Here is a 22,660-nt window from a genome sequence, read left to right as displayed (position 1 = left end):
CCAGCAAACCAGACAGCACCATTTTTTTATTGCCTTTTTTTTTTTACAGATAGCCAGGGGCACACTCCAACACTCGAACATCATTTAAAAACAACGCATTTGTGATTAGTGAGTCTGCCAGAGTTAGAAGGGATGACCAGGGATGTTCTCTTGATAAGTGTGTGAATTTGACCTTTTTCCTGTCTTGCTAAGCATTCGAAACATAACAAGTACTTCTGGGTGTCAGGGAAAATGTATGGAGTAAAAAGTACATTATTTTCTTTAGGAAGGTAGCAAAGTAAAAGTAAAAGTTGTCAAATATAAATAGTAAAGTACAGATACCCCCCAGAAAATGACTTAAGTAGTACTTTAAAGTATTTTTACTTGAGTACTTTACACCACTGGTTATGTGTCATTATATAAGAGCATTAAATATTGCAAGTTGAGCTTCCACCTCCCATTATGGCCTGTAGAGTAAATTGCTGCTCTTAGTTGAGCTAATTAGTCATGGTGATTGGTCTATAGGCATGGTTCATGATGAACAAAACAATGCAGCCTCTCTGTCCATGTTGGATTCATTAGCTTCATTCAGCCTGTTGCACACACACATACGTCTGCGTGCGAGGATTGCATGGAGAGCAAAAAAAAACGTTGAATGTGCCGTGAAGGTTAAGGGCTCCATTATTTTGTGTGCATTATATTAAACATGTGAGGCCTGTCACTTAGGCTGGTCCTGCTGGGCCATACCGATAGTTCCCATGGCACTCATCCTCGATGTTAATCAACAACAACAAAAAATGGACTCTGGTTTGTGAGGTGAACTAACCTTCCTACTTGGCTTGCAGAGACAAGGTGCTGTCAATTTAACCTTTTATTTTGACTAGGCAAGTCAGTTAAGAACAAATTCTTATTTACAATGACAGCCTACCAGGGAACAGTGGGTTAACTGCCTTATTTAGGGCAGAATGACAGATTTTTTACCTTGTCAGCTCAGGGATTCGATCCAACAACCTTTCGGTTACTGGCCCAATGCGCTAACCACTAGGCACTAGGCTACCTGACACCCCAAATAAACTGGATGTAATTAGCTTGAAGAATACTGTCAGTCCCTGGAGAACCCTTGATCTGTGTCCCTAACGTAAGATGAAGTGGGAGTGCTGCTGCCTGAAGAGCTGCAGCTGCAGTCAATATTAACTGGGCTGGGCTATTTTTACCCCATTTTGTTTTTCCACTGAATTGGTCTTTTAACCCAAATATATATGAATTCTAGTCAATGGACACAATAAGCAAAAATGTGTGAGATGTTTGAAATGATTCCCTTTGTTTTGGGCAATGATAACTAGGACTGTAAATGTAGGAGAATTGTGAATTGTTTTCACTCAGTCGGATTCACAATGTTATTTTAGGCATTTCCACATTCACATTTTTTTATTGAGTTTTCTTGCTTTCTGCTCACTGCAGCCAGTGTAAAAATCCATGGTCTTGTTGCGCTGATCTGTCAGTGTTCCCTCCAATTGACTTTTTCTTGCTAGATGTCTGTCTCTCTTGATATCTTCATGCACACCAGTCAAGGGGATATTGTGTAGGAGATTGAAAGGCAAAGGTATGTAGTTGTCAGCTGAAACCAAAATCTGGTTCTGAAACATTGGGTACTCTTGGACTATTCGTTTCAAAGACAAGCATAAAAATGTTACGCAATAACAAGATTTAGAAGGAACATCTTACCTCATACAAAAGGTACCTCTGAAATATGGACTATTTGATTACATACAGTCAAGTCCCAAATTATTGGCACCCTTGAGAAAGATGAGCAAAAAATACTATATAAAATATATAATACAAATACTACTAATTCTACAGTATTTGAATGCAAAAAAAGGGAAAATTATATTATTTTATACTAATGCAAGTGCTCAGAGCAAGAGATTTTGTTAAACAAGTAATACAAAATTATCAAAATGATTGGCACCCCTGTTTTTAATACTCTAGCATCCTCCCCTTGCGAGGATAACAACACAGCCTTAAACACTTTTTTAATGATGATTGGAGAACACATTGGGAGGGATCTTAGACCACTCCTCCATACAGAATATTTCCAGATCCTTGATATCCTTCGTCTGCGTTTATGGACTGCCCTCTTCAATTCAAACCACAGGTTTTCAATGGGGATCAAATCCTGAGACGGCCATTCAAAATGTTGATTTTGTGGTCAATGAACCATTTCTTTGTGGATTTTGATGTGTGCTTGGGGTTATTGTCTTGCTAAAAGATCCACTTGCGGCAAAGTTTCAAGATCCCTCCCAAATGTGTTCTCCAACCTCATAAAACATTTTCGAAAAAAAGCTCAGTGTCGTTATACCTGTATTGAAAACAGGGGATTCAGGAGAAAGATATGATCCCTTATTGATGTCACCTGTTAAATCCACTTCCATCCGTGTAGATGAAAGAGAGGAGACAGGTTAAAGAAGGTTTTTTAAGCCTTGAGACAATTGAGACATGTACTGTGTATGTGTGCCATTCAGAAGGTAAATGGGCAAGACAAAAGGACATCCAGCCAACTTGACACAACTGTGGGAAGCATTTGAGTCAACATGGGCCAGCATCCCTGTGGAATGCTTTCGACACCTTGTAGAGTCCATGCTCCAACGCATTGAGGTTGTTCTGAGGGCAAAAGGGAGCGGGGGGATCCAACAACTGAAAAAACACATTTTGCCCCAGGGATCCGTGGAAGTTTAGAGGGTGTAATACAATACAATGTAATATTATTAATCTACAATGTTTGTTATTAAACCTTGGGCAACATGAGCCTATTGGTATCCACAGTACTCCACCTATTATACATTTTCCATCTCAATACTTCAATACTATATTTTTTTTACATAAATGCACTGTAATTTAAAGTAATTGTCCAGTGAAAATCAAACTTTTAAAAGTTAATGTTCTGTTAACTCATACCCAAATAATTTTGACTATACTCGTATTTGTGGCCGAAGCATTAATTGGAGAAAAAATACTTTAAAAAAGCCACCTCAAACTTGTATCTCAAACAGACCGTTTCAAAAATGCTTTTTAAATGAGATTTAAACATAATCGGTTCAAGGACATACATCTGGTGTATTAGAAGCATTTATTGGTACCATGATTGACTTTCTATTTATTTATTTCACTATTATGGGGGATCCTGTTTTCTGCTAACAATGCCTGCAGTGGTGCGGTCGGCCGTGAACTTCCATGGCTTCAATGAGAGGTGGCAGTCTGTCACGTCTGCTCTCGCTCCTCCCCTCCGGTGTTTGACGTCGCCGGTATACTAACCGCCGGTCCTGGGATCCATCATTACGAGCACCTGCACGTTGTCATGAGGCAAACCTGGACTCCATTACCTTACTTATTACCACCCCTATATCTGGCCCTCCCTTAGGTTCCTTCCCCAGTCAGTATTGATCCTGTGTACATGCAAAGACGCTACTGTTATGTTGTCTCGTTTGTTGTTTTATTAAACGTTTCACCTGCTTCTCAACTTACAGTGTCTTCGTTACACAGTCGTTTTCTCTCTGCCTCATGACAACATGTGTAGAACTGCAGGATATTAGCGTTATAGTTGCAACAAGAAACATTTCTCTGCCCCATGACAACATGTGTAGAACTGCAGGATATTAGCGTTATAGTTGCAACAAGAAACATTTCTCTGCCCCATGACAACATGTGTAGAACTGCAGGATATTAGCGTTATAGTTGCAACAAGAAACATTTCTCTGCCTCATGACAACATGTGTAGAACTGCAGGATATTAGCGTTATAGTTGCAACAAGAAACATTTCTCTGTCCCATGACAACATGTGTAGAACTGCAGGATATTAGCGTTATAGTTGCAACAAGAAACATTTCTCTGCCCCATGACAACATGTGTAGAACTGCAGGATATTAGCGTTATAGTTGCAACAAGAAACATTTCTCTGCCTCATGACAACATGTGTAGAACTGCAGGATATTAGCGTTATAGTTGCAACAAGAAACATTTCTCTGCCCCATGACAAAATGTGTAGAATGCAGGAAATTAGCAAGTTTTTTTCCCTCCAAGAGGCAGACCTTTAAAATGTTCATTCCCAGGGCCCGAGACTTGGTTTGTCCGGCCTTGCACACGAAATCATGGTAAAACTCCTTGTATGATATTTTTTTATCTCACTCGAGTTGTGTTCTGATTATGAGGGGGTCACTGATGAATTTGCTATCACAAAAAAGTTTGAGAACCCCTGGGCTAGTGGTTAGGGAAGGGTTAGCTAACATGCTAAGTATCCTAACCATCCTTTTTAATTTTCACATGTAGCGAGCGAAGTGTTCGTGTTGTCCAACCAACATGCATAGTAGCTGAGTCAGACAATATAGTTTTCATGTTTCATAATTATCCTATTTCTCAGTGACACTTTTTTTGCACTATGTTTGAAGGCTGTCAGCTTCTTCTCAGGAGGAGAATCACTTAGCCTTTCAACTAATTTTCAAATGATAGGATGCCTATTTAAAAACACTTTTTCAACATTTCAAGATAGCAGTTAGTTCAGTTTGATCTTATTAAAGACAGCTGTATCATTTTTTTATTCATTTTGACATATTTTTTGGGACCACTTTTTTTGCTCTGTTTGAAGGCTGTCAGCTTCTTCTCAGGAAGAGAATCCCTTAGCCTTTCGACTAATTTTGGGTTAGTTCGACTAATTTTGGGTTAGTTCTCTCAAGAAGAACTAACCCACCCGGTGTATCCAGTATAAACTAACGGTGTACCCCCGGTGTATTCAGTATAAACTAAAGTTGTACACCCGGTGTATCCAGTATAAACTAAAGTTGTACACCCGGTGTATTCAGTATAAACTAACGGTGTACACCAGGTGTATCCAGTATAAACTAACGGTGTACACCAGGTGTATCCAGTATAAACTAACGGTGTACACCAGGTGTATCCAGTATAAACTAACGGTGTACACCCGAAGCTTCCAGTCTGTTATTCGAACTCAATCAGCATGACAGAGTGATCTCCAGCCTTGTCCTCGTCAACACTCACACCTGTTAACGAGAGAATCACTGACATGCTGGTCCTTTTGTGGCAGGGCTGAAATGCAGTGGAACGTTTTTTTGGGGGGGGATTCAGTTAATTTGCATAACCCCCTCCTACTGCAGTACATCCAGGAGGAGGTAGGATTACACTACCCACAACCCCCTCCTACTGCAGTACAAACAGGAGGAGGTAGGACTACACTACCCACAACCCCCTCCTACTGCAGTACGTACAGGAGGAGGTAGGACTACACTACCCACAACCCCCTCCTACTGCAGTACATACAGGAGGTAGGACTACACTACCCACAACCCCCTCCTACTGCAGTATCTACAGGAGGAGGTAGGACTACACTACCCACAACCCCTCCTACTGCAGTACATACAGGAGGAGGTAGGACTACACTACCCACAACCCCCTCCTACTGCAGTACATCCAGGAGGAGGTAGGATTACACTACCCACAACCCCCTCCTACTGCAGTATGTACAGGAGGAGGTAGGACTACACTACCCACAACCCCCTCCTACTGCAGTACATACAGGAGGAGGTAGGACTACACTACCCACAACCACAGTTCCCTAAAGGCAGGGTTGGGTAGGTAAGTACCCCGTTAGAGGGTTGGGTAGGTTAGTACCCTGTTAGAGGGTTGGGTAGGTTAGTACCCCGTTAGAGGGTTGGGTAGGTTAGTACCCTGTTAGAGGGTTGGGTAGGTTAGTACCCTGTTAGAGGGTTGGGTAGGTTAGTACCCTGTTAGTTAGAGGGTTGGGTAGGTTAGTACCCTGTTAGAGGGTTGGGTAGGTTAGTACCCTGTTAGGGGGTTGGGTAGGTTAGTACCCCGTTAGAGGGTTGGGTAGGTTAGTACCCTGTTAGAGGGTTGGGTAGGTTAGTACCCTGTTAGAGGGTTGGGTAGGTTAGTACCCTGTTAGAGGGTTGGGTAGGTTAGTACCCTGTTAGGGGGTTGGGTAGGTTAGTACCCTGTTAGAGGGTTGGGTAGGTTAGTACCCTGTTAGAGGGTTGGGTAGGTTAGTACCCCGTTAGAGGGTTGGGTAGGTTAGTACCCCGTTAGAGGGTTGGGTAGGTTAGTACCCCGTTAGAGGGTTGGGTAGGTTAGTACCCCGTTAGAGGGTTGGGTAGGTTAGTACCCCGTTAGAGGGTTGGGTAGGTTAGTACCCCGTTAGGGGGTTGGGTAGGTTAGTACCCTGTTAGGGGGTTGGGTAGGTTAGTACCCTGTTAGAGGGTTGGGTAGGTTAGTACCCTGTTAGAGGGTTGGATAGGTTAGTACCCCGTTAGAGGGTTGGGTAGGTTAGTACCCCGTTAGAGGGTTGGGTAGGTTAGTACCCCGTTAGAGGGTTGGGTAGGTTAGTACCCCGTTAGAGGGTTGGGTAGGTTAGTACCCCGTTAGAGGGTTGGGTAGGTTAGTACCCCGTTAGGGGGTTGGGTAGGTTAGTACCCCGTTAGAGGGTTGGGTAGGTTAGTACCCTGTTAGAGGGTTGGGTAGGTTAGTACCCCGTTAGAGGGTTGGGTAGGTTAGTACCCCGTTAGAGGGTTGGGTAGGTTAGTACCCCGTTAGAGGGTTGGGTAGGTTAGTACCCCGTTAGAGGGTTGGGTAGGTTAGTACCCCGTTAGAGGGTTGGGTAGGTTAGTACCCCGTTAGAGGGTTGGGTAGGTTAGTACCCCGTTAGAGGGTTGGGTAGGTTAGTACCCCGTTAGATGGTTGGGTAGGTTAGTACCCCGTTAGAGGGTTGGGTAGGTTAGTACCCTGTTAGAGGGTTGGGTAGGTTAGTACCCTGTTAGAGGGTTGGGTAGGTTAGTACCCTGTTAGAGGGTTGGGTAGGTTAGTACCCTGTCCTCAGGACCTTTACCATAATCTATCAGTCTCTGTGTGTGTGTGTGTGTGTGTGTGTGTGTGTGTGTGTGTGTGTGTGTGTGTGTGTGTGTGTGTGTGTGTGTGTGTGTGTGTGTGTGACATCATCGATGATGCGGTGGGTTTCGTGGCGGCAGCAGAGATGCTGAGGGAGAGGGGGGCGGGGACGATCATCGCCGTGGCAACGCACGCCATCCTGTCCGCGGACGCTCCCAGGATCCTCCAGGAGTCAGTCATTAGTCAGAGAGGAGAGGAGGTACCCCCTGTATATAACCTCATTACTACCCGGTACCCCCTGTATATAGCCTCATTACTACCTGGTACCCCCTGTATATAGCCTCATTACTACCTGGTACCCCCTGTATATAGCCTCATTACTACCTGGTACCCCCTGTATATAGCCTCATTACTACCTGGTACCCCCTGTATATAGCCTCATTACTACCTGGTACCCCCTGTATATAGCCTCATTACTACCTGGTACCCCCTGTATATAGCCTCATTACTACCTGGTACCCCCTGTATATAGCCTCATTACTACCTGGTACCCCCTGTATATAGCCTCATTACTACCTGGTACCCCCTGTATATAGCCTCATTACTACCTGGTACCCCCTGTATATAGCCTCATTACTACCTGGTACCCCCTGTATATAGCCTCATTACTACCTGGTACCCCCTGTATATAGCCTCATTACTACCTGGTACCCCCTGTATATAGCCTCATTACTACCTGGTACCCCCTGTATATAGCCTCATTACTACCTGGTACCCCCTGTATATAGCCTCATTACTACCTGGTACCCCCTGTATATAGTCTCATTACTACCCGGTACCCCCTGTATTTAGCCTCATTACTACCTGGTACCCCCTGTATATAGCCTCATTACTACCCGGTACCCCCTGTATATAGCCTCATTACTACCTGGTACCCCCTGTATATAGCCTCATTACTACCTGGTACCCCCTGTATTTAGCCTCATTACTACCTGGTACCCCCTGTATATAGCCTCATTACTACCTGGTACCCCCTGTATATAGCCTCATTACTACCTGGTACCCCCTGTATATAGCCTCATTACTACCTGGTACCCCCTGTATGTAGCCTCATTACTACCTGGTACCCCCTGTATATGTGACAGGTTACAGGAAATACTCATAGCCTGTTATACATTAAAAATTATTAGTAAGTTCATAGTATGTGAGGATCTTAAAACATCTAAGGTTAAAAATATCATGCATTCTGTATTAGTTGATAGAGATTGATAACATTCATAATTGTGTTAAAGTTAAAATCCATCAAGCGTACAAAAGGTAAGAATTGTAAAAGGAATGTGTAAACCGTTATATTGATTACTTTATTTTGTGGTGCCAAATTGAAGGGGAAAAGTGTTAATCTGTGATCTACTAAATGCTCTTTAATCTATGAGCCTGAGATCGATTGCTCTGGTCTCCAGCCAAGTTCGCGGGGAAATCGCGGTCTTTTCCTCATTACAGTAAAAGTTCTCAGTGAGGAAACAATACCGTATCACACTCGGGATTATTTCTCCCCTTTTTCAGGGGCCAAAGCCTCATTAGATATCGGTCGTCCAGAACAACTAGCCAAAGCCTCATTAGATATCGGTCGTCCAGAACAACTAGCCAAAGCCTCATTAGATATCGGTCGTCCAGAACAAGTAGCCAAAGCCTCATTAGATATCGGTCGTCCAGAACAACTAGCCAAAGCCTCATTAGATATCGGTCGTCCAGAACAAGTAGCCAAAGCCTCATTAGATATCGGTCGTCCAGGACAACTAGCCAAAGCCTCATTAGATATCGGTCGTCCAGAACAACTAGCCAAAGCCTCATTAGATATCGGTCGTCCAGAACAACTAGCCAAAGCCTCATTAGATATCGGTCGTCCAGAACAACTAGCCAAAGCCTCATTAGATATCGGTCGTCCAGAACAACTAGCCAAAGCCTCATTAGATATCGGTCGTCCAGAACAAGTAGCCAAAGCCTCATTAGATATCGGTCGTCCAGAACAACTAGCCAAAGCCTCATTAGATATCGGTCGTCCAGAACAACTAGCCAAAGCCTCATTAGATATCGGTCGTCCAGAACAACTAGCCAAAGCCTCATTAGATATCGGTCGTCCAGAACAACTAGCCAAAGCCTCATTAGATATCGGTCGTCCAGGACAACTAGCCAAAGCCTCATTAGATATCGGTCGTCCAGGACAACTAGCCAAAGCCTCATTAGATATCGGTCGTCCAGAACAACTAGCCAAAGCCTCATTAGATATCGGTCGTCCAGAACAACTAGCCAAAGCCTCATTAGATATCGGTCGTCCAGAACAACTAGCCAAAGCCTCATTAGATATCGGTCGTCCAAAGGAAGTCTGTAGACGGGAGTGTTTATGCGTCTATACAGAACAACTGGCGTAATTTCCCGGACTATTAAGTGCACCTGAATATAAGCCGCACCCACTGAATTTTTTAAAAAGTATTATTTTGAACATAAATAAGTCGCACATGTCTATAAGCCGCAGGTGCCTACCGGTACATTGAAACAAATTAACTTTACACAGGCTTTAATGAAACACGGCTTGTAACAAAAATAAATAGGCTTTAATGAAACAAAACTACAAAATGAGGATGTGATTTGCTCGGGTTTCCCAAAAACATGATTTGCTGGTTGGGGTAAGTTTCTCAAAAGCATGTGAAATCACAAAAAAAAAGTGTCTTGGACCCTTACTATGAAATTCAACTTAATAAAATAGATTTAGTTGTAAAAAAGAATAACTTCTCCTGTAAGGCAGTGTTATTAAAATGGAGGTGAAATGTCTTTAAAAAGTGGGTGTTAACGAAATGTCTGTGTGGCACTCTTCCCCCTCCCACTACACTTTCTCCCTCCCCTCCCAGGATGTGAAGTTAAAGAACATGGGTTCTTGGCCCAGCGTTCTCAGTCCACCCCCGCCTCCGCTGTCCGCTCCTCTAGCGACAGCTTCGAACAGGTCCGTCGCGTCGCCCGAGAGAAGGAGAGAGAGAAACAGCTAAAAGCACAGGCCAGGAGAGAGCAGGAGAAACTACGGTAAGAGGGAAGGATGGAGGGAGGGAAAGGGAGGAGGAGGAGGAGAGGGAGAAGACCTCTAAGCCGAGGTAGAAACTATGGTGAGAAAAAAGGAAGGATGGATAAAGGGAGAAGCTCATTCTAGCACCCCATCTAAGCTCATCCCCCTCTGACACTCCACTTTCTCTTCTCCAGTAGCCGTGACGACGAGGACCCTGTGGAGCAGCAGGGGAGGGGGCGTGTCCAGGAGGACACTCGCCGTCGCCAGGAGCAACTTTCGCCTCAACCCCTCCCGCCGACTCCCCACAGGCCCCTCCCACTCAACAGGCCACACCCTCGGCCGCAGCAGAACGCCATGGACCAGCAGAGGGAGCTGGCGAGACGCCGCGAGCAGGAAAGGAGGAGGAGAGAGGTGGTAATACTTTATAGCAGTAATACTACTATAATACTAACATGTTATACTAGTATAGCAGGAGAGAGGTGGTAATACTTTATAGCAGTAATACTACTATAATACTAACATGTTATACTAGTATAGCAGGAGAGAGGTGGTAATACTACTATAATACTAACATGTTATACTAGTATAGCAGGAGAGAGGCGGTAATACTACTATAATACTAACATGTTATACTAGTATAGTAGGAGAGAGGCGGTAATACTTTATAGCAGTAATACTACTATAATACTAACATAAAATACTAGTTTAGCAGAAGAGAGGTGGTAATACTTTATAGCAGTAATACTACTATAATACTAACATGTTATACTAGTATAGCAGTAATACTACTATAATACTAACATGATATACTGGTATAGCAGGAGAGAGGAGGAGAGAATCATCATAAAGATACTTATTAATATATGTATATTCTTGTTATATTATGTATATTCAGTTATATTACAATAATACAGAGGAGAGGTAGTTTAGCTGAGAAGAGATGGGAAAGATTAACACTGCATCTAATTCCTCTCTCTCTCGCTCTGTCTCTCATCCCCCTCTCTCTACAGATGGCGGACACCATTGACATCAACTTCCAGAGCGACTTGATGGTCATCTTTGAAGAGAACCTTTTCTGAGAGAGAGATTGAGAAAGGAGGAGAGGGAGAGAAAGAGATATGAACTCTACCTTATCCCACCATGGCTGGGATTTCACACACAACACCCTCCCTCCCTCTGATTAGAGACCCCAGACCAGGATGTGAGCTCCAGAGACTTGAAGGAGACTGAGGTGAGGTACAGTAATAAGGAGTAGCCCTCCCTCCCTCCCTCTGATTAGAGACCCCAGACCAGGATGTGAGCTCCAGAGACTTGAAGGAGACTGAGGTGAGGTACAGTAATAAGGAGTAGCCCTCCCTCCCTCCCTCTGATTAGAGACCCCAGACCAGGATGTGAGCTCCAGAGACTTGAAGGAGACTGAGGTGAGGTACAGTAATAAGGAGTAGCCCTCCCTCCCTCCCTCTGATTAGAGACCCCAGACCAGGATGTGAGCTCCAGAGACTTGAAGGAGACTGAGGTGAGGTACAGTAATAAGGAGTAGCCCTCCCTCCCTCCCTCTGATTAGAGACTCCAGACCAGGATGTGAGCTCCAGAGACTTGAAGGAGACTGAGGTGAGGTACAGTAATAAGGAGTAGCCCTCCCTCCCTCTGATTAGAGACCCCAGACCAGGATGTGAGCTCCAGAGACTTGAAGGAGACTGAGGTGAGGTACAGTAATAAGGAGATGCCCTCCCTCCCTCTGATTAGAGACCCCAGACCAGGATGTGAGCTCCAGAGACTTGAAGGAGACTGAGGTGAGGTACAGTAATAAGGAGTAGCCCTCCCTCCCTCCCTCTGATTAGAGACCCCAGACCAGGATGTGAGCTCCAGAGACTTGAAGGAGACTGAGGTGAGGTACAGTAATAAGGAGTAGCCCTCCCTCCCTCCCTCTGATTAGAGACCCCAGACCAGGATGTGAGCTCCAGAGACTTGAAGGAGACTGAGGTGAGGTACAGTAATAAGGAGATGCCCTCCCTCCCTCTGATTAGAGACCCCAGACCAGGATGTGAGCTCCAGAGACTTGAAGGAGACTGAGGTGAGGTACAGTAATAAGGAGTAGCCCTCCCTCCCTCTGATTAGAGACCCCAGACCAGGATGTGAGCTCCAGAGACTTGAAGGAGACTGAGGTGAGGTACAGTAATAAGGAGATGCCCTCCCTCCCTCTGATTAGAGACCCCAGACCAGGATGTGAGCTCCAGAGACTTGAAGGAGACTGAGGTGAGGTACAGTAATAAGGAGATGCCCTCCCTCCCTCCCTCTGATTAGAGACCCCAGACCAGGATGTGAGCTCCAGAGACTTGAAGGAGACTGAGGTGAGGTACAGTAATAAGGAGTAGCCCTCCCTCCCTCCCTCTGATTAGAGACCCCAGACCAGGATGTGAGCTCCAGAGACTTGAAGGAGACTGAGGTGAGGTACAGTAATAAGGAGTAGCCCTCCCTCCCTCCCTCTGATTAGAGACCCCAGACCAGGATGTGAGCTCCAGAGACTTGAAGGAGACTGAGGTGAGGTACAGTAATAAGGAGATGCCCTCCCTCCCTCCCTCTGATTAGAGACCCCAGACCAGGATGTGAGCTCCAGAGACTTGAAGGAGACTGAGGTGAGGTACAGTAATAAGGAGTAGCCCTCCCTCCCTCCCTCTGATTAGAGACCCCAGACCAGGATGTGAGCTCCAGAGACTTGAAGGAGACTGAGGTGAGGTACAGTAATAAGGAGTAGCCCTCCCTCCCTCCCTCTGATTAGAGACCCCAGACCAGGATGTGAGCTCCAGAGACTTGAAGGAGACTGAGGTGAGGTACAGTAATAAGGAGTAGCCCTCCCTCCCTCCCTCTGATTAGAGACCCCAGACCAGGATGTGAGCTCCAGAGACTTGAAGGAGACTGAGGTGAGGTACAGTAATAAGGAGATGCCCTCCCTCCCTCTGATTAGAGACCCCAGACCAGGATGTGAGCTCCAGAGACTTGAAGGAGACTGAGGTGAGGTACAGTAATAAGGAGTAGCCCTCCCTCCCTCCCTCTGATTAGAGACCCCAGACCAGGATGTGAGCTCCAGAGACTTGAAGGAGACTGAGGTGAGGTACAGTAATAAGGAGTAGCCCTCCCTCCCTCTGATTAGAGACCCCAGACCAGGATGTGAGCTCCAGAGACTTGAAGGAGACTGAGGTGAGGTACAGTAATAAGGAGATGCCCTCCCTCCCTCTGATTAGAGACCCCAGACCAGGATGTGAGCTCCAGAGACTTGAAGGAGACTGAGGTGAGGTACAGTAATAAGGAGTAGCCCTCCCTCCCTCCCTCTGATTAGAGACCCCAGACCAGGATGTGAGCTCCAGAGACTTGAAGGAGACTGAGGTGAGGTACAGTAATAAGGAGTAGCCCTCCCTCCCTCTGATTAGAGACCCCAGACCAGGATGTGAGCTCCAGAGACTTGAAGGAGACTGAGGTGAGGTACAGTAATAAGGAGATGCCCTCCCTCCCTCTGATTAGAGACCCCAGACCAGGATGTGAGCTCCAGAGACTTGAAGGAGACTGAGGTGAGGTACAGTAATAAGGAGAAGCCCTCCCTCCCTCTGATTAGAGACCCCAGACCAGGATGTGAGCTCCAGAGACTTGAAGGAGACTGAGGTGAGGTACAGTAATAAGGAGTAGCCCTCCCTCCCTCCCTCTGATTAGAGACCCCAGACCAGGATGTGAGCTCCAGAGACTTGAAGGAGACTGAGGTGAGGTACAGTAATAAGGAGTAGCCCTCCCTCCCTCTGATTAGAGACCCCAGACCAGGATGTGAGCTCCAGAGACTTGAAGGAGACTGAGGTGAGGTACAGTAATAAGGAGATGCCCTCCCTCCCTCCCTCTGATTAGAGACCCCAGACCAGGATGTGAGCTCCAGAGACTTGAAGGAGACTGAGGTGAGGTACAGTAATAAGGAGTAGCCCTCCCTCCCTCCCTCTGATTAGAGACCCCAGACCAGGATGTGAGCTCCAGAGACTTGAAGGAGACTGAGGTGAGGTACAGTAATAAGGAGTAGCCCTCCCTCCCTCCCTCTGATTAGAGACCCCAGACCAGGATGTGAGCTCCAGAGACTTGAAGGAGACTGAGGTGAGGTACAGTAATAAGGAGATGCCCTCCCTCCCTCCCTCTGATTAGAGACCCCAGACCAGGATGTGAGCTCCAGAGACTTGAAGGAGACTGAGGTGAGGTACAGTAATAAGGAGTAGCCCTCCCTCCCTCCCTCTGATTAGAGACCCCAGACCAGGATGTGAGCTCCAGAGACTTGAAGGAGACTGAGGTGAGGTACAGTAATAAGGAGATGCCCTCCCTCCCTCCCTCTGATTAGAGACCCCAGACCAGGATGTGAGCTCCAGAGACTTGAAGGAGACTGAGGTGAGGTACAGTAATAAGGAGATGCCCTCCCTCCCTCTGATTAGAGACCCCAGACCAGGATGTGAGCTCCAGAGACTTGAAGGAGACTGAGGTGAGGTACAGTAATAAGGAGAAGCCCTCCCTCCCTCTGATTAGAGACCCCAGACCAGGATGTGAGCTCCAGAGACTTGAAGGAGACTGAGGTGAGGTACAGTAATAAGGAGTAGCCCTCCCTCCCTCCCTCTGATTAGAGACCCCAGACCAGGATGTGAGCTCCAGAGACTTGAAGGAGACTGAGGTGAGGTACAGTAATAAGGAGTAGCCCTCCCTCCCTCCCTCTGATTAGAGACCCCAGACCAGGATGTGAGCTCCAGAGACTTGAAGGAGACTGAGGTGAGGTACAGTAATAAGGAGTAGCCCTCCCTCCCTCCCTCTGATTAGAGACCCCAGACCAGGATGTGAGCTCCAGAGACTTGAAGGAGACTGAGGTGAGGTACAGTAATAAGGAGTAGCCCTCCCTCCCTCCCTCTGATTAGAGACCCCAGACCAGGATGTGAGCTCCAGAGACTTGAAGGAGACTGAGGTGAGGTACAGTAATAAGGAGTAGCCCTCCCTCCCTCCCTCTGATTAGAGACCCCAGACCAGGATGTGAGCTCCAGAGACTTGAAGGAGACTGAGGTGAGGTACAGTAATAAGGAGATGCCCTCCCTCCCTCTGATTAGAGACCCCAGACCAGGATGTGAGCTCCAGAGACTTGAAGGAGACTGAGGTGAGGTACAGTAATAAGGAGTAGCCCTCCCTCCCTCCCTCTGATTAGAGACCCCAGACCAGGATGTGAGCTCCAGAGACTTGAAGGAGACTGAGGTGAGGTACAGTAATAAGGAGTAGCCCTCCCTCCCTCCCTCTGATTAGAGACCCCAGACCAGGATGTGAGCTCCAGAGACTTGAAGGAGACTGAGGTGAGGTACAGTAATAAGGAGATGCCCTCCCTCCCTCTGATTAGAGACCCCAGACCAGGATGTGAGCTCCAGAGACTTGAAGGAGACTGAGGTGAGGTACAGTAATAAGGAGTAGCCCTCCCTCCCTCTGATTAGAGACCCCAGACCAGGATGTGAGCTCCAGAGACTTGAAGGAGACTGAGGTGAGGTACAGTAATAAGGAGTAGCCCTCCCTCCCTCCCTCTGATTAGAGACCCCAGACCAGGATGTGAGCTCCAGAGACTTGAAGGAGACTGAGGTGAGGTACAGTAATAAGGAGAAGCCCCCCCCCCCCTTAGCGGTGGGGACCGGGAGTACAACTTCCACTTTTTGCAATTTCAGATGCGTTTTTTGTGTCTAACTGCCCGTTTATCGTTGATGATTGGTTGTTGCCGTGGGCAATGGTGAAACCGGATACCTATGGATAAACAGATATGTGAACTCCTCTTGTATTCTGAAATGAAACCGGAGGGAGGAGGGGAGGACTGAGAACTATTACCTGAACATAAAGAATAAAAAGAGGGTTTAATGGAGAAAGAAGATGTGAACACCTTCTAACGTGCGAGAGGGAGGGCCGGGCGAACGAGAGGATGGACAGACTTCTTTCTCTTTGATTCATTTCTCTCTTAATCTAGAATTTTTCTCTCCCTGTTTTTTGATGTTGGGTTTTATTAAGCGGGGTGGGTGAGGAGATGGGGGAGGGAGAAGTGGGCCGGCTGTGTGTGTTACCATGTTTGCGTCCCAAAAGGGCACCCTATTGCCTTCATATAGTGCACTACTTGTGTCCAGGGCCCATGGGGATCTGATCAAAAGTGGTGCGCTATATAGGGAGTAGGGTGCCATTTGGGACTTATCCTCTGAGATGGGTTCAGTTTCTCTCCGGACAGCAAGATGAACACCGGGGTCACACCCCAGCAATATAAAGAAGCACCCTTCCTTCCTTCCTTCCTTCCTTCTTACTCTCCTTGTCCTTTGTGACATCACTGACTTGACACAACTTGAAAGTGTAAAAGCTTGAACTCCATTTTTTCAGTCATGTCTGATTCATTGATTATTTCAAGAAAGGAGGCAGAGAGGGAAGGAAGGAGGCAGAGAGGGAAGGAAGGAGGGAACGAGGGGAAAAAGAGGAAGGATGAGTGAAGAGAGGAGGGAGAGAGGGAAGGAAGGAGGGAACGAGGGGAAAAAGAGGAAGGATGAGTGAAGAGAGGAGGGAGAGAGGGAAGGAAGGAGGGAACGAGGGGAAAAAGAGGAAGGATGAGTGAAGAAAAGGAGGCAGAGAGGGAAGAAAGGAGGGAGGGAAGGAAGAGAGGGAGGGCGGGGTACATTTTAAAGGTGTTGGAATGTGGCTCTTGCCTTACAGCTCTGACCTGTAAATGAACACACGCCACAGATTATATATATATATATATATATATATATATATATATATATATAAATAAATAAATAAATTATATACGATGAAAAGTCCCTAAAAATAATTGGATTATGTTGTTGGGAGGGAGAACGGCTAATCTGCCTTGTGCTCAATTCCCTTTTGGTTTTTTAGAGAATTGACTGTAAATAAAATAAATAAAAATTTATGATGCTATAAAAAATAGTTTTGTCTTGTTCATAACCTCCTTTCTCTCATCCTGTTTTTCTCTGTATCAAGTTCAGATATTCAAGAGTTTAAAGACCTCTGTTTTTATTTAAACAGTATGAATAATACCAATGGCTGGGCTGATGGTCAGTTCAGTGAGTTGGAGCCTTTGATTGCCCTGCCTCTGGGAGCCTGTCGACTTGTTACATGATTACTGAGTGAAAGAGAGCCTATGAAAGTTTTCATGGAGGGTGGGTGACCCCTGGTGGCTGAACCTGAGATCAATGAGAGAACTTGTCAGAAAAACGACAGTCCCACTTTCTCTGTCATTGTACAAAGTAGAGAGTGGGGGAAAAACTGTGTAAAAATGTATACAGAGGCTCTGGAATTTGTCATAAAAAAAAATACTAAAATAGTGAAAAAGGATTAAAATAAAGTTCCAACAGTACATGAGATGATCAGACTGAACCAACTGCTATCTTAAAATGTTTATTCAGTTAGGAAACAGAGGATGTATTACATAAAGTTATCACAGAATTAAAGTTATCACACAATTAAATAATAAATCCTCACTCACACAGACAAACATGGCTTCATTATTGTTCACAGTTTATTATCATAGTTTCTCACAGATCCTGGCTTCCACTGTTAGAATGGCTGAGCGAGAGGAGGTGGGGCTTTTTTCATAGCCTGAGAGAGAGACATTCAGTTTTACTAGAGGGGTTGGGTGCGCCCCCTGTTGGCTGAACCTGGGTGGGAGCTTCCCCCTTAGCAAGCAATGGACCCCAGCACACCACTGAAGCCATTAAGAACTATATTCAAAAACACACCTGGTAACCTGTTCAATCACCAGGCACACGGCTCAACATAGTTCAATGACAGAGACTGTGGACTTAGAATCATTTTGGGTAAAAAAATAAAATTGTGAAAATTAATAAAATAAAGTAGCAGCTGTCTTTGATATAATCAAAATTAACTAACTGCTATCTTGAAATGTAGAGAAAGTGTTTTAATATAGGCATCCTATCATTTGAAAATTAGTTGAAAGGCTAAGGATTCTCTTCCTGAGAAGAAGCTGACAGCCTTCAAACAGAGCAAAAAAAGTGGTCCCAAACAATATGTCAAAATGAATTTAAAAAATGATACAGCTGTCTTTAATAAGATCAAACTGAACTAACTGCTATCTTGAAATGTTGAAAAAGTGTTTTTAAATAGGCATCCTGTGGTTCGGGCTATGTATTTAGGTAGAGGGGTGTTTGGTTTATGTGGTTCGGGCTATGTATTTAGGTTGAGGGGTGTTTGTTTTATGTGGTCAGGGGTTTGTTAGAACATAGACTATGTTAGTGTATTTCTATGTTCTGTCTTGTCTATTGTAGTTCTATGTTTAGTTTATTGGGGTTGGACCTTCAATTGGAGGCAGCTGGTTATCGTTGCCTCTGATTGAAGGTCCTATAATTAGGAGTTTGTTTGTCATGGGGATTTTGTGGCAGATTGTTGCTGTGTATAGCTTTGTGCCTTACTGGCCTGTTCTTTGTCCTTTAATAAAAGAAGATGAGTTTACATTTTCCCGCTGCGTCTTGGTCTAAACCCTACAACACCTGTGACATTTACATTAGGGTGTATTGTTAGATACTACTGCACTGTTGGAACCAGGAACACAAGCATTTCACTACACCCACAATAACATCTACTAAATATGTGTATGTGACCAATAACATTTTTATTTGATTGTATTTTTGAAAGTGTTACATAATTCTCAATCCGCTTTGCGTCGTGCCTAAAAACAGCACTTAGCCGTGGTACTGTATATTAGCCATATACTGTCACCACTTCCACCGAAGTCATTTCCTCTCCTTGTTCGGCGGTCGGCGTCACCGGTCTTCTAGTCATTGTCGATCCACTTTTTTTCATTTTCCATTTGTTTTGTCTTGTTTTCTTACACATCTGGTTTCCATTTCCATCATGAATTGTTGTGTATTTAACCCTCTGTTCCCCCCATGTCCTTGTGTGGAATTGTTTGTTTGTAAGTGCTTGTACTCTGTTACTGGTGCGCATCGGGTTTTGTACCCATGTAGGTTCGTTTTGTATTAAACTGCTCCGGCTATTACCTATCTCTGCTCTCCTGCATCTGACTTCACTGCCACCAGGTCCGCAATCCTTACATATACCACACCTCCTCAGGCCTTATTGCTTATTAGAACACATAAGTTTATTATAAGGCATTATAAAGGTCATTAAAATAATTCTAATATGTACTTCATAGAAACGGTTACCCTTTATATTCTAATAACTCACATTTTAAGATTCATTATTTCATTTATTCCATGTTAAGGGCTCTAACCAAGGAACAAGACTATTTGTCTCCCTCTTGCTGTTGCATGCAGTTCCTCTCTCTCTTCCTCCCTCCCTCTAACCCCTCCCTCCCTCTAACCCCACCCCTCTGGCAGAACCAGGAAATCCATCCCCCTTCACAAACTCTCTTCTGAGGAAACGAAACTGATCTGAGTCTCTGTCTCGTCTGTCTGTGTGAGAGTGAACAACCGTCCCAATGGCTCAACAGGGAGTTCTGCTGGACCAGGACCAGTTCTGTTGTTCTGTCTGTCTGGATCTACTGAAGGAACCAGTCACCATCCCCTGTGGACACAGTTACTGTAGAATCTGTATTGAGGGCTGCTGGGATCAGGATGTTCTGAAAGGGGTCTATAGCTGTCCTCAGTGCAGACAGACCTTCAGTCCGAGGCCTACGCTGAGTAAAAATAACATGTTGGCTGAGCTGGTGGAGAAACTGAAGAAGACAGGACTCCAGGCTGCTCCCCCTCCTGCTCTGTGCTATGCTGGACCTAGAGATGTGGCGTGTGATGTCTGCACTGGGACCAGAAAGCAGAAAGCCCTCATGTCCTGTCTGGTGTGTCTGGCCTCTTACTGTGAGACTCACCTCCAATCTCACTACGAATCTCCTGCTTTGAAGAGGCACAAGCTGGTCAAAGCCACCGCACAACTACAGGAGAAGATCTGCTCTCATCATGACAAACTGCTGGAGGTTTACTGTCGTACCGATCAGCAGTGTATCTGTTATCTGTGTACAATGGATGAACATAAAGGCCATGATACAGTGTCAGCTGCAGCAGAGAGGACTGAGAAACAGGTAAGACCAGAACAACTTGTTGGTGACTGTCTGATAAACAAAGAATTAAAGATACAGTAGGAACTAAGGCTGTTTGAATATGAGATCATTCAAATGAAATGGATCCTCAGCAGAACAAATATGAACACAAACCTTGAGTATACAGATATGTCAACCCAGATTCTCCAGATGTATCACCATTTTATAATGTCAAACACTATTATCATTCTGAATGCCCTTTTATGAGTCCAAAGTTCAGTCTCAACCTGTTGATACATGTAGTCCTACCATAAAAACTATAATCATTCACATAGCAACAAATAAATATCATTTAGTAAATGGACCATCCATTTTTTAGACCTTCCTCTCTATGGGCCCTATGTCACATTACTATACTATTGATCTACTGGACTAATAAAGCTTGATAGCTCATTGAAGAGTGATTCTCCACAGAGGCAGCTGGGGATGAGTCAGCAGAAGGTCCAGCAGAGATTCCAGGAGAGAGAGAAGGAGCTGAAGGAGCTCCAACAGGCTGTGGAGTCTCTCAAGGTGAGTATTGTTGACCAGAGGAGACATACCATTTCACCTGTCTCCTCCAGTCAGAGAGAGAGAGAGAGAGAGAGAGAGGAGAGGGGCTCCTATCCAATCCCACTGACCCCACTGTTGGGAACAGGTTGTCACTGCTGAGGCAGTGAAGAAAGTAGAGGAGGATGGGTCAAGGCTGAGGGATCCTGAGAGGATCCCTGTGAGTAGTAGATCTGTGACAGCACAGAGGGATGGGCCAACCAGTGATATATGCTTCAGTAAGGTTGGCTTCTTAGTGTTCATAGCAAATGGTTATCAACTGTACCGCAGAAATGGAATGTAAATCACAGAATAAAATATGTTTTGGTGGCAGCTGCAGAGAAGTATTTGGTCATACTAGATTTGACTTCAGAAGACTTCCAGGGTGTGTTGAGTGGTGGTGTCCCGTCCTCCCAGGCTGTTGGCCTGGTTACAGGAGCAGATAGGGTCAAAGTAGTGGAATGGGGTAGTGGGTTTTAATGAGTGTAGGGTTAGTTGGCCTGGTGCAGGAGCAGATAGGGTCAAAGTAGTGGAATGGGGTAGTGGGTTTTAATGAGTGTAGGGTTAGTTGGCCTGGTGCAGGAGCAGATAGGGTCAAAGTAGTGGAATGGGGTAGTGGGTTTTAATGAGTGTAGGGTTAGTTGGCATGGTGCAGGAGCAGATAGGGTCAAAGTAGTGGAATGGGGTAGTGGGTTTTAATGAGTGTAGGGTTAGTTGGCCTGGTGCAGGAGCAGATAGGGTCAAAGTAGTGGAATGGGGTAGTGGGTTTTAATGAGTGTAGGGTTAGTTGGCCTGGTGCAGGAGCAGATAGGGTCAAAGTAGTGGAATGGGGTAGTGGGTTTTAATGAGTGTAGGGTTAGTTGGCATGGTGCAGGAGCAGATAGGGTCAAAGTAGTGGAATGGGGTAGTGGGTTTTAATGAGTGTAGGGTTAGTTGGCCTGGTGCAGGAGCAGATAGGGTCAAAGTAGTGGAATGGGGTAGTGGGTTTTAATGAGTGTAGGGTTAGTTGGCCTGGTGCAGGAGCAGATAGGGTCAAAGTAGTGGAATGGGGTAGTGGGTTTTAATGAGTGTAGGGTTAGTTGGCCTGGTGCAGGAGCAGATAGGGTCAAAGTAGTGGAATGGGGTAGTGGGTTTTAATGAGTGTAGGGTTAGTTGGCCTGGTGCAGGAGCAGATAGGGTCAAAGTAGTGGAATGGGGGTAGTGGGTTTTAATGAGTGTAGGGTTAGTTGGCCTGGTGCAGGAGCAGATAGGGTCAAAGTAGTGGAATGGGGTAGTGGGTTTTAACCTGTTAGGGCTAGGGGGCAGCATTGACACGGCTGGATAAAAAACATACCCGATTTAATCTGGTTACCACTCCTACTCAGTAACTAGAATATGCATATACTTATTACATATGGATAGAAAACACCCTAAATTTTCTAAAACTGTTTGAATGGTGTCTGTGAGTATAACAGAACTCAAATGGCAGGTCAAAACCTGAGAGATTCCTTTACAGGAAGTGGCCTGTCTGACCATTTCTGGAACTTCTTTGCCATCTCTATCATTTACTAAGGATCTCTGCTCTAACGTGACACTTCCCACGTCTTCCATAGGCTCTCATAGCCCGGGAAAAAAGAGAATGTCGTCATTCCAGCCCCAGGCTGAAACACATTATCGCCTTTCTCAAGTGGCCCATCAAGAGACACTAGCTTATGCGCGTGACCCCGACCGCCCCCGCCTTTGGGATTTTTTCCTCTGTTTGCCGAAAAGGAGATTCCCTGTCGGAATTTTATCGCTTTTCTACGAGAAAAATGACGTAAAAATTGATTTTAAACAGCGGTTGACATGCTTCGACGTACGGCAATGGAATACTTTGAATTTTATTGTCAGGAATTGCGCCAAGCGCGCGACACTTCTTTACTATTTCGGATAGTGTCTGGAACGCACGAACAAAACGCCGCTATTCGGATATAACGATGGATTATTTTGGACCAAACCAACATTTGTTATTGAAGTAGACGTCCTGGGTGTGCATTCTGACGAAGACAACAAAAGGTAATGACATTTTTATAATAGTAAATATGATTATGGTGAGTGCTAAACT

At 45.4% G+C, this 22,660-nt stretch overlaps 1 protein-coding gene and 1 long non-coding RNA gene across 3 annotated transcripts; both read left to right on the top strand.

Annotated features, from left to right (window-relative positions):
- Nucleotides 1-7,051: 7,051 nt before the first annotated feature.
- Nucleotides 7,052-11,207, top strand: LOC145877158 (uncharacterized). 2 transcript variants are annotated; one of them, XR_014391589.1, is made up of 4 exons: nt 7,052-7,145; nt 9,793-9,961; nt 10,136-10,352; nt 10,952-11,207. It is a non-coding gene; the product is annotated as an uncharacterized LOC145877158 (long non-coding RNA). The 2 variants fall into 2 exon arrangements; XR_014391590.1 differs by having other exon boundaries at nt 10,136-10,355.
- An 8,165-nt stretch (nt 11,208-19,372) lies between these two features.
- On the top strand, nt 19,373-21,068 carry LOC123732107 (E3 ubiquitin/ISG15 ligase TRIM25-like). Its single transcript, XM_082972467.1, has 2 exons — nt 19,373-20,034; nt 20,467-21,068. Exons 1-2 carry the CDS (start codon nt 19,438-19,440, stop codon nt 20,698-20,700), a joined length of 831 nt encoding a protein of 276 aa, XP_082828593.1. The 5' UTR covers nt 19,373-19,437; the 3' UTR covers nt 20,701-21,068.
- Nucleotides 21,069-22,660: the final 1,592 nt, after the last annotated feature.

This window comes from Salmo salar, unplaced genomic scaffold, assembly GCF_965601325.2.
Source record: "Salmo salar unplaced genomic scaffold, fSalSal1 ptg000691l, whole genome shotgun sequence".
Lineage (NCBI taxonomy): Eukaryota > Metazoa > Chordata > Actinopteri > Salmoniformes > Salmonidae > Salmo > Salmo salar.
The sequence above is the reverse complement of the archived record's forward strand: the minus strand, read 5'-3'. Positions and strand labels throughout refer to the sequence as shown.

Coding starts and splice junctions, on each gene's coding strand:
- LOC123732107 (XM_082972467.1), top strand. CDS start 19,438: ATGGCTCAACAGGGAGTTCTGCTGGACCAGGACCAGTTCTGTTGTTCT. Junction 20,035..20,466: donor CAGAGAGGACTGAGAAACAG/GTAAGACCAGAA, acceptor GATTCTCCACAG/AGGCAGCTGGGGATGAGTCA.